Source organism: Pygocentrus nattereri, chromosome 12 (assembly GCF_015220715.1).
Source record: "Pygocentrus nattereri isolate fPygNat1 chromosome 12, fPygNat1.pri, whole genome shotgun sequence".
Classification (NCBI taxonomy): domain Eukaryota; kingdom Metazoa; phylum Chordata; class Actinopteri; order Characiformes; family Serrasalmidae; genus Pygocentrus; species Pygocentrus nattereri.
Genome location: NC_051222.1, coordinates 17,883,690 through 17,895,774, shown reverse-complemented (window position 1 = coordinate 17,895,774; position 12,085 = coordinate 17,883,690). Strand labels below are relative to the sequence as shown.

General features: G+C 38.5%; 1 protein-coding gene and 1 long non-coding RNA gene across 5 annotated transcripts in view; one reads left to right on the top strand and one right to left on the bottom strand.

Moving 5' to 3' along the window:
• LOC108434744 overlaps positions 1 to 12,085 on the bottom strand; it is a 263,953-nt gene that overhangs the window by 39,107 nt on the left and 212,761 nt on the right. The window lies entirely within an intron of this gene.
• Positions 1 to 12,085, top strand: part of LOC108434741 (rho GTPase-activating protein 6) — a 136,797-nt gene that overhangs the window by 117,853 nt on the left and 6,859 nt on the right. For 3 of the 4 annotated variants that reach the window (XM_017710093.2, XM_017710094.2, XM_017710095.2), the window contains exons 4-9: positions 1,733 to 2,007; positions 2,562 to 2,757; positions 2,896 to 2,951; positions 7,875 to 8,025; positions 9,664 to 9,812; positions 11,816 to 11,995. In XM_017710093.2, coding sequence (XP_017565582.1) covers positions 1,733 to 2,007; positions 2,562 to 2,757; positions 2,896 to 2,951; positions 7,875 to 8,025; positions 9,664 to 9,812; positions 11,816 to 11,995 — 1,007 coding nt within the window. Of the gene's footprint in view, positions 1 to 1,732; positions 2,008 to 2,561; positions 2,952 to 7,874; positions 8,026 to 9,663; positions 9,813 to 11,815; positions 11,996 to 12,085 lie in introns of all 4 variants that reach the window. The other variant, XM_037543117.1, reaches the window with a different exon arrangement.

Sequence of the window (12,085 nt, the reverse complement as noted above, 5' to 3'; positions counted from 1 at the left end):
TGTAGATTTCCACCGTTTCTTTCTTGTACATATGTTTACTTTTACTGTTACAGGCCACACTGTAGCAATCATTCGCCCCAGAAGTTGCTTTAATTACGTATGGCTGTATAAGGGAATGCACAAAAACCCACAACTCCTTTGAAATGCGTTGCCTTATTAGAGAGTTCCCCCCACACATGCATGCACACACACTTTCTCTCATTCTCCTTGCATGTCTGTTTTGTCTCAAACACTGGTTGGTCAGGGCTGCTGACAGAGGACAGCATATGGCCTTTGATCTAACCAGCTGACACTTTACCGTTTTCACTGGCCAGCTGTCCATACAATACACTTACAGAGCATTTGAAGATTCTCAGAAATGTACATGACCAGCACAGCACCTCCTTTTATAGAGATGGTTACTAAAATGCTCAGGAAAGGCAAATAATCTGGTGTCAGTCTATGCTAATGAACACACTGTTACTCTGTTAGCATAATGTTGGAAAACTGCAAGACAGAATCTCCAGAATTATATGAACTCTAAGGTGGAAGAAACAGTCACCAGTGTGTACTTAAACACACTGAGCACATATGCACATACAATCACAAGCACAGCACAAAATGTGACTTAACATGACTGCAGGTTGTGCTCACAATGCAGCACAAACTGCACATAACCTTCTAAATATTTGCTTGTGAGGTGCAGGGTTTAAAAGGTGCAGTGAAATAGTGGAACTGTGAGCCAGCTTGAGACAATAAAGAACACGGAAATTCACTGATGATAAGAGTGATTTTAATTAATTTTCCCACCAAACTTTCTACAGGGGCATAATTCTCCTCTAGACTTAAAAAACAAACAGAGTTTGGTAAATAATAACTGGACTGCATGCATATTGTGGCTGCATCAACAAATATTTTGTGCTGCATCTTCTGACTCTACATTTGATCTTGCCAGTTATAAATAATTTGATAGTAAAGATTTTTTCGGTGCATGTTTGAGGCTTGTGCCTCCATCTGGTTGCTACGACTGCTGCCATTTTTAAAGGAAATCTCTCAACAAATGCAAACACAAACGAAAAATGACAAACGAATGCAAAAGTATGCAAAGATTTAAAAGGTAGAGATAAATATATGTAAAACTGGCTGCAACAAGTTTATTCAAATGTTAGTAAATTGAGTGGATTTTGTTTGGACTCTTCCACATGCAGCTGTCCTTAAAATGCATATGCATGTAGTAGAGAAGTGCATTCTGCATTTTTCCCTGACCTATAAATAGCACATTTAGATTCCAGTTTCATACATAACACATGGGCTAAATGCATCTAATTTGCATTTGAAACCTGTTTACTTCACCACTGTGTACACACTAGTTATACCAAGTTGATTTACTCAGTGACACTGCTATTTATTTTATGTATTTATGTATATAGAAGCATGGAGTCCTATTGTTTAATACAAGAAAAAGAGCTTTTGTCCAGCCAGATCTTCACTGTATATAGATGGTGGAATGTTGCTCTTGCCTAAATGGTCAGTGCTGTGTGGCTACTGTTTGTGATGAGCTGAAACCAATTCCTCATACATTTTTCTGCTACTCCACATTGAACTGAATGAGAGTGAGGCTTCAGATAAAGAATTTGCAGCTATTATTTCATTAAACTGAAGCACCTTATTATATTACATAACCCTGAAGAATCGGGGGGTATGGTACCAGTAGATAACCTAAATCTTTCCTGTCTTTCTCTTTCCCTCTCAGACAATGCACCCCAGGCCTTTGGCATCTCCCTGTCGCAAGTGATTGCCAATGACCGGACGCACAGGCAGCGTCAGGAGGGTCAGCGTCTAGATCCCATCCCTCGAGAGGAGCACAAAGACTCCAGTGACCTCGTCTCCTCCATCTTGCAGTTTGCCACTAAGCGGCCCACCAAGGAGCTCTCCAGCAGCAACTCGTCCCTCAGCTCCACTTCAGAGACTGCTAATGAGTCCACCTCGCCCAACACACCAGAAGCAGCACCCCGCGCTCGCAGGAGGGTCAGCCAAGCTGTATTTGTCATTTTAAATAACTTCTTGAGAGACTGACAACTGTACTTCCACATGTGCTTACTTATTAGGGATGCACCTATATGGAAAATGTGGGCCAATGTCTGATATTTTTTGATGCATAAACATTTATAAAATGTATAAATAGGACTAAATCTACCCGGATTGGCTTTGCAGAGGAATTTTACCTTGGTAAGGTTATAAATGCAGTAAAATGAATAAAATGCAGACATTTTATCACAGTAGCCAAGCATCACCTAACCATTCTGCTTTTCTGGAGTACGATAAATTTTTAGGAATTATCTGCCAACAATGAGACGATTAATATATTATTGTGCAAGCAATAGGTGCAAGTAGTAGAGTAAAATCATGTATATTTTGCAAACTGTTCCTTTAAGTTTATAAACTTGATTCAGACCTGAATAGGGTCACAATGAAATGGGCACAGAGGAATTAAACTATTTGAATTTGGCTTGAGAGTGCAATTTCTTCAACACAAAACTCACTGTAACCCATGTAAATGATGACTGCAATGCCCTTGGCAGGGTGGCATGTCAGTGGACTCCATCACCGACTTGGACGATAACCAGTCTCGTCTGCTGGAGGCCCTGCAGCTGTCCCTGCCGGCCGAAACACCCAGCAAGAAGGAAAAGCACCGGGATAAGAGGCTGAGTCTGAACCCCATCTACAGGCAGGTGCCACGGGTGGTGGACAGCTGCTGCCAACACCTTGAGAAGTATGGTATGTGTGATAGAAAATCTGCAATTGTTCATGAAGCAGTGGGCTGTAAAACACGGGCAAATAAACTTCTCAGCACGCGAGTAATGTGGTTAACTGAAATCAGGTACAGATGGTTGAATTGTGCTTTCTTTCATGTAGGTCTGCAAACAGTAGGGATCTTCAGAGTGGGCAGCTCGAAGAAGAGAGTGAGGCAGGTAGGAGTGTGAACACACTTCCCACTACACACCACATGATACATCATGAAGTGTCAGTGTTCCACTGTTTCTCATGCATTTATATTCCAGTGTCTCTCACTGAAGAGGTAAATGAAAGCATTGAGAAAAGGGGCCATGGGGGTTGTTTTCTAGTTCACCTCGGATCTTCTTAATGATAAGCAGAATCAGCTCAGTGTCATTTGAAGTAATCAACGCAGCCTTTTGTCTTCTCAAGTGATGCACTGAGTTAACTTGATCCAGGAGTCTACATTGTCTCCACAAAAAAAAAACATATACAACCAGTCAATTTTTTTTATATTTCACGTAAAATAATAAGAAATATATGACAAACTATTCACCAGAAGATACTTTAAGATGCATTTAAAATTTCTGTGAAGTCAATAAACAACATGCTGTAATTAGTGATTGTGCAGTCTGCAACATTGTATTTTATTTATACTTGTGTTATTATTTTTCTGTTTTCTTCTCCTTTCTTCTTGCTTTATTTCAGATATTTCTCTGCTTACTCATCCTGCAGAAATCACCAAAAAGACAACCCCTGAATATTTGGTCCAAAATTTTTTGGTAGAATGCTAGCAACCACCTGAGAGAACATATGAACTGCTTAGCAACACTCTAGCAACCATCTAGCAGCACCCAAGGAACAATCTAGCAACCACTTAACAACCATCTAAAATACCACAGCTAACATTATCAGCACCCTAGCAATAGCAGGAAATTGCTTAAGCAATCACTCTGCATTTTGTTAAGGAACTGTGCTTTTCTACCTGTGTTCTGTTGTTTTTGGGCTTTTTTTTGTTGAGGTTTGAGTAAGTCAGTGCAATACTTTTTTTCAGTGTATGTGAATCTGGTGGAAGGTCTAGATAGACATGATAATTGTTTCTTAATCACACACAAGCTTTTTTTGGCTGAAAACAAAAGTTTTTCATGTGAGAGAGAGTGAGTGAAGCTGGTGAGAGTGCCATGCCTTTTTTTTTTTTTGCTAAGAAAACATAACCCTATGACGGCTTTCCTCTCGCCACTCATTTTGCAATTTTACAACAAAACAATGGCTGATTTTATCTTTCATTCACAGCGCTGCCAGCTTGTCTCTTCAATGAATGGTACTTTTTTTTCTGAAAAACAGTTTTTGTCAACAAGTTGCTTTCCCAATGAAGGGTCACATTTCAGAAGTTCACATTAGCCAAAGCAAATGTGTCCCTTTCCCTTGGAAAATTACAGTCCGCTTCAGCTTGACGCACATTCAGTACTCTGGAAAAACACCAGCTTAGAGCAAACAGCAGCTTTATTCCACAATAAGTAAACAAGTATCAAACAGCCCCAGTGTGATTAGAGTCAGATTGCAAAGGAAGCAGTAGTGGTGAGAGTAGAACCTGTTGGATGAATTCTAGTGGTGGGAGAGACGCCTTGACAAAAGGTCACGCAGCATGTGTTTTTTTGGAAAGTTATTAAAAAAGCAAAATATGATACATACATGCGTCACAGCACACGCTGTGAGTGTTATGTTAATTTACATAACACGTTTTATTACTTTATAGTCAATTTCCATTTCTCACAAAGATATTCAAAGAGGAAAAAAAAACAATTTGACTGCTTTGCTATGAAAAGATCAAGGCCTTTGTAATCTGTGTGTAGAATGTTCTTATCACTTGTACAAACAGTAAACCATGGTGCTCGTTCTACTTCCTCAGCTTGACCAAGGTGTCCACTGTCCGTGACTCCACAGGAATTAGCCAAGCCATGCACATTCTTAGATTATCAAAGCATGAAGTCTACCCTCTAGTCACTCTCTCAACTCTTAAAGGGGAATTCCACACATTTCAGCAAGTAGCCATGCAGTACATTCAACCCAAAAAATTCAAACCACTCCTTGTACTCGTTTTCCAACCTTTATTTTGCCCTCCATCTAAAATACGATAACCACGTAGCAATGCCCTACCAACAAACTAGCAACCATCTAGAACAGGGGTGTCAAACTCATTTGACAGGGCCACATCAGCATAATGGTTGCTCAAAGTAACTGATGTCTTACAGATGTAACTGTAAGACAGTATAAATGTAACTAAATGTAACCAAATGTAATGTAGAAGAAATGTAAGTGCTCCTTAATGTTAAATAACTCTGAATTTATTACTTATTCAACTTAGAAATATTTGCATAGATGTAAAAATGTTTGCTTGTTGCTCTGTTAACATAACAAATCCTGTTAATTTGTCAGATTAAGAAACTAATTACTCCACCAATCAACGATCAAACTATCCAAGTGAATAAAGAAAAATATCATCAAACACAAGTTATGACATTAACTAACTCAAAACTTTGTCACAGTTGAAAGGGGCAGAATAACAATACAACCAACAGCTGTGAGCTGCTAAGAACAGGAGTAACAGATGTGGCATTTTACAAAGAACAAATGGCTGCACACATCCTTACAGAGGTCATACATACACTTAATGAGAGATGGTTTGATTATAGTAAACATTTGTCTGCAAAAAACAACCTGTGTAAACACTAAATACACTGCTACACATATAAAGTAGTATATGTAATAAACAGCGTTTATTTATTTACCTGCTCACAGACCTTCAGCATACACTGCTTCAAAAATCCACCCTCTGAAAAAGACTTAGATGTAGTTTAAGGTCAATGCACGCTTTAGAATTAGTGGCGGAATAATTAATAATTAAGTCTAAAAGTGTGCATTGACCATAAACTCCATTTCCCACAATTCATGCCGAGTATGTTACCCATGAAGCGACGGCATTAAACTACTAGATTGCAGTCAGTCAGATCCAGATCTTTTAAGCTCTTGCGGGCCACATCAAATGACACAGCGGGCCACATTTGGCCCGCGGGCCTTGAGTTTGACACGCGATCTAGAATATATTATATATATATTCTAATTTTATTAGAATAATTTTAATTTTATATGTATATATATATACATATATATATATATATATATATATATATATATATCACATTATATTATTATATTATTATATAATATTAATATATAGAATATATAAAGCATTCATATAGCAACATCTATTTACATTTTTGTCTTACCTTGATAATTTTTTAATATGGTTTATTATAACTTCTATAACGCTGTTTACAACTTTCCCAGTCTGCAGCTACATTCATCATTCTGGACACATCTAGAAATCTTTTTGAAATGTGGGGAACCGTTACTTGAACACTGCTACATAACATTGGCCTAACCATGCCACGTATGTCATGGTAAACACCATGTGCTGTGATGAGCCGTCATGACACATTATGACAAGTAACTGTAATTATAACAGTGTTATGTTACCATTAACAGAGGTGGGAACAAGTCGCTGAGCTGCAAGTAACAAGTCTGAAGCCTTGACATTCGAGATCCAAGTCAAGACAGTCAAGTCTCAGTTCAAGTTTTAAGTTAGTAAAGGCAAGTCTCAAGTCGAGTCACAAGTCCTAAAATATGCGTTCTTCACCTAATTTAAGGACATTTTAAAACTGAGCACCAAAAATGATGGTAACGTTTACAGTCTTTTAATGACATCATGTTAGTAATGTGTGGCTGTACATTCATTTTTAATATTTTTTTCCATTTAAGTAAAATACAAAATCCATGGTACACAGATCATTGACTTAATGGTATAAATGAGTGGTGCAACTACACAAAAAAAATGTAAGTACTGTTAATCTTATTAAAAAATATATGTTTAGAGATAACTTTTGATGATTTTTGGGAACATTGGACACAGGATTAAAATAAAAACTAGCTCAGCACTTAAACAAACTCTGTAAACTAAAAACAGTTTGAACTGAATTTAGATGACTACAGAAACCAAAATGGCCAAGCTGAACAAAGTTTACAGAAAAGACAGCAAAATGATGGAAAATGTATTAAGCTATGTATTAAGCTGAAGTTAACTTTTTATTAGCCAGCTTATTATTTGAACTTTCCGTTCCACCTTAAATGGTGCAGCAGTTATGTTCTGCTCCTAATTGCCGCATCATTTAAGGTGGAATGGCAATTTTGACTTTTTATTCACCAGTTTCATATTCAAAGTTAAATTTTGTGTAAATGTTGCACTTCGGGAAATGGTCAGTTCGCCTGGTACGTTTAAGAGTTGAAGCGCTGAACGAGGGCTTATTGATGTTATTGACCCTTTACTTGTTTCTAACAAATGGTGTGAATAGACACTGATGATGCTGTTGTACATCAGATTCACAACAGGAAACAAATCCTTTTACATGGAAAGTAAACGGCTGTGTGCAGTCCTGTCTGCAGTCAGACTTTTCTTAATGTTTCTTTCACTTTGGGTCTCAAGTCTTTCCAAGTCATGAGGCTCCAGTCAAAGTTGAGTGATTTTGTTGAGTCTCAAGCCATCAAATTTGTGGCTCAAGTCAGGCTCGAGTCCGAGTCATGTGACTCCAAACCTCTGACCATTACCAATAATCTTTTGACAGATGTCACAGTGTTTGATGTCTTGACATCTGGTGGCACAAAAACTGGTGTGTGACATAAACTATCATGACACTTATATTATTGAATAAAATCTGTCATGACAACTCATGACAGCATGAGACATTTGCTGGTTACTTGGTTATGAGGATTCAAGGAAATTTTTACAGAAATGTGCTTGCTGGAGAGGCTTGGTCAGGAGACACTGGTCTTAAAGGTTTTCTTAAAAAAACACAGATGAGTAAAAACACATGCAGAGAAAGTCATTATTGTGCCTGTGCATATGTTTAATCTTCTAAACATGCATGACTTCCTCTGTGACTGTATTGATGTGTTTTTATTCATGTACTTGCCCATGTGGACGCTACATGCCTGGATTCAGTCTCAGTGTTTAGACGTTTCCATCTGAGCGTAATTACATTAATATGCACATCTTTTCCCCACAGCTGCGGGAGGAGTTTGATCGGGGTGTGGACGTGCAGCTGGATGAGGAGCACAGTGTCCATGACGTGGCTGCATTGCTGAAGGAATTCCTGAGGGACATGCCTGACCCACTGCTCACTAAGGAGCTCTACACTGCCTTCATCAACACCATGTGTGAGTAAAACCTTATCACAACATTCAGAAAACATAGCCAGCTTGAGTCTTTTCTTAGCCTCTTAGTAAAGAGAGAACTGCAGAATAGAAATGAGGCCAGACTGCTGAAAATGCCTTAAAAAACAATCTAATGATAGCCTCATATTTGTCTTAGACTAAAGGAGCGAAGAACTAAGCTCTAGCCACATTGCGTTCACTCGGCCGCTGCTGAAGCTGGCAGGCTAGCTTGCTGACTAACAAAGATGTATTTATGTTCTCTAGTTCTGTAGTTAATGTTGTCTTACAAGCTTTAGCACAAATACTAAAGGCCTATTCTGAATGTATCTCATGCTGTCTACTGTAATCATGCTATCCACTCAAGGCTGCATGACAAATAACCCAAGAGCTTGCTTAATAAAATAATTAAGACCATCTAAAACTATATCTGAGGAGTCAGTTTTGAGAACATTTGTATCAGTGTTCATCCGAAATAATAAAAGAAACAATGCTTGAAAAGTGCAATTATCTACCTTAACTACCTTAAAATGAGGTACACAACCTTATAATATTCTTACAAGATGAGAAATATTAGATGCATCAACTAAGATGATTTCACTTGCCAAGATAAAACAGCAGTGTGTATTTTTCTTTAAAAAGCTTTTGTGATTTCAGCTCCTGACCTGTATTGAGATGCAAAGCCTTTCTTGTAATGTTGTGGAAGCAGATTTGATTCTCTCAGAGTTGAGAGTTGAATAAAAATCTGTCAATTATGCTCTGATAGAAGGTGTCTGGCTGAGTGAGGCTTGCGACTTAGTAAGAACTATGGAAGCACCGATACCACTTTTTCCCTTACGATATGATACCTAATCCTCAATTATGTGCAGGTACTGAGTACCAATAATAATAGTAACTTAAACATAACTGCTTGATAGGTGCCTATACATCTTAACTTTTGCACAATTACAGCTAAAATTTAGCTAAAAAAAGTCATAAACATGAAATACTAAGCTAGAATGAATATCCCTGGGCATAATTTTAAATTGTTAAATATATTAAAAATAAGACTGAACAAGGTATAGATAAACCTGTGGTACAGCTGCTTCTCTGGGCCTGGCAAAAATAGTGCTCAGTGTTTTTTCAGATCCAAAGGACTTGCTTTTCCTCTCATATACCTCTGTAATGTTTACTCCCTTGTTAAGAACCCAAACTAACTCAGACTGCAACTGACTACACAGCAGTAGATGAGGAATTACTGAAAAATCCCTGACTACACAGTTTGCACTCTGCATTATCAGTGCTTATGTCAGTGTGTATGGCTAATTCCTTAGGAAGAAGAATCTGAACTGGTATGTCACCCACTTCTAATGCCTACTCTTAAAATACTGGCATTACAGATTTTCCAATGAGCATTTTTACTGCTGCTTGTTATTCCACACCACAAAGGTGGTGGTTTTTTTTTCAGTTAAGCTCCATCTTCTGATCCTGAACAATTTTATGTAATCATTGTTCTCTTTTACCAAAAAGATACAGTATTAAGCGCTAGTATTGGTGCAGATACTGATATCATTATACAGTATCATTATCACTGCAACAGTAGTTAGACCAAAATGTCTAGCAGTACTACTTCTATATTGCTAACAACTGTGTTGTTATTCACAGTGATGGAGCCTGAAGACCAGCAGATAGCCACACAGCTGCTAGTGTACCTGTTGCCGCCCTGTAACAGTGACACCCTTCATCGGCTGCTAGAGTTTCTGCACACAGTGGCTCAGCATGCCCACGATGGATATGACAAAGATGGACAAGAGGTAGGATACAGATCTAATCAGTAAAAGTTCCTCTTCTTATACCTGTATAATTAAGTCCCCTAAGGAGCTGTAGTTTTTAGAGCAAGCGGGGGAACAACATATCAATGGTGGCTTTACAAGAAAAAACCCAGTGCCATGCATTTGTATTAATGTTGTATTAATTTTGTAGTCTATTCATGTGTAAGGATCTCAGTAATGCTTGAATGGTCCCAATACTTTACTATTTTGAGGTCAGTTGCTAAGCACTAATAAGTAGCTTAGCAAGATCTGTTGATCCAGCATTAGCATCTAGATTTGGGTTGTTTCGCACTTCATAGGCTATCAAGGATTAGTATAGCTTGCACTGCCCTACATTTGTAAAAAGGATGTAGTATTAAAAAGCATGGCTAATTAGGTTTTTTTTTTGGAGTGTGATCTCACTGCATAGTAATGTAGCCAGTTTGAAATTGATACTTGCTGTGTGTAATGGAGACCACTTTAACTGCAGAGTGCATGTGGTAGACAAAACTGGCCAATACTGGTGACTGATTGGCTCAGGCTGCCCATATACAGCTTTGTGCTTGATTTCAGTCTATAGGCATCTAAATTTAATCTACTCCTCTGAGCAAAACTGGTCTAGCTTAGAATCTTCCACTTTCAAGTACTGATCATGAACCATCATAAATCAGTTCAGGCATTAGAATCATTAAGCACAGAATCATTAAGCACCTTCTGTTTTATCCACAGTTTATCCAGCTGTTGTTAAAACACGTTTGTGCCATGGCGATGAACTGAACCCATGCATTTTCAGAGTCATTCGTTAAATCAGTGGCGTTAAATCAGTCTGAAACCAATAGGACCAGGATTTGTCAGATTTAAACTTACTCTATGAATTTAAATATAAACTACAAGATGAAAATCATGCTCTTGATTCTCACATTCAAATGTTCCTGAAGGCTTGATTTTCAGTGAACCTACACAGCCTCTAAATTTTTATATGTACTGTTGATGGTAGTGTTAAATCTAAAAAAAAGGTTTGGTGCTGTTTTGCCCTTGCATAACATTTGAAAATAAGTTTCAGGGCAAAACTTTTTCTCAAATCTATCATAAAACAATGTCGCAGATGTTAGGCAGTGTATATATAACCATTTGTGTAGGAGGTTTTAGAAGCGTTGAACAGTTCAGATGTCTGGCTCCTGTCACCACCACTGTGAACAATTCTGTCCCCATTGTGAACACAGCGGAATTCCCCTTTAAAGGAAATATTTACTTGTTTTTTTTTATTTAAAAACAGTTTTCTTCTTGTATTTTGGGCCTGCAGGGCATCTATTAAACTAATATTAACCAATAGTATAATGTTTCACCCACCCCTCCCACCACACCCACCTGTCTAAGACAACGTGCTCAGCTACCTCAGAGACCCTCTTTGACATGTTTTGCTTTGAAACACTTCACAGGAAAAAATATGGAATCATTCTGTTATCTGAATAGAATGTATGATGAATTTGCTGTATGTACCATTATTATCAGAAAATTGTGCAGCTGTAGCTTAAAGCTAACCTGTGAAGAGATTTGGACCTAATCTAGACTCATGGTCTTGTAGGCTGGGTCTGTCCTCTCACTCTCGCTCCTTTCACTCCCAGAGCAGCGTGCTGGGCTTGGCCTGCTATACTTTCCCACATGCCTCTCTGCCCCTATCTGCCATCGGCCACAGGAAGCTGGCCTCATTTCACGCTCAGGAGGGGAACACTGATCAGTACTTTTATCACACTTGCGTTCCCGCTGCGACGGGCCAGGGAGGTGATGGATACTTGGTCTGAGGAAGTAAAGCTTAGCCAGCAGTGCTGGTTAGGGAGGTTATTAGGAGTAAAGCAAAGGAGATACTTATAGCTGTAAATGGGTAGAGATTAGTAGCATTCACAGTCATATGCAAATTAACTAAGAAACTAAATCAACACATCGTCCACAGTTTCTATTTATGTGCTGAGTTCCAGTTCTGAATTTTATATGATATCTGTCCACAGGTAACAGGCAACAAGATGACTTCCATAAACTTAGCCACCATTTTCGGGCCAAACTTGCTGCACAAACAGAAGAGCTCAGATAAAGAGTTCAGCGTTCAAAGCTCCGCTCGGGCTGAGGAATCCACCGCTGTCATCGCCGTGGTGCAGCGGATGATCGCCACATTTGAGGATCTCTTCATGGTGAGAAGTAAAGCTTATAGCAGCAGTTCATAACTGGTGGTAGTGGGAAAGATGCTTCGTTCTCAAAGAGTAATTGGGTTTGATGTAGAC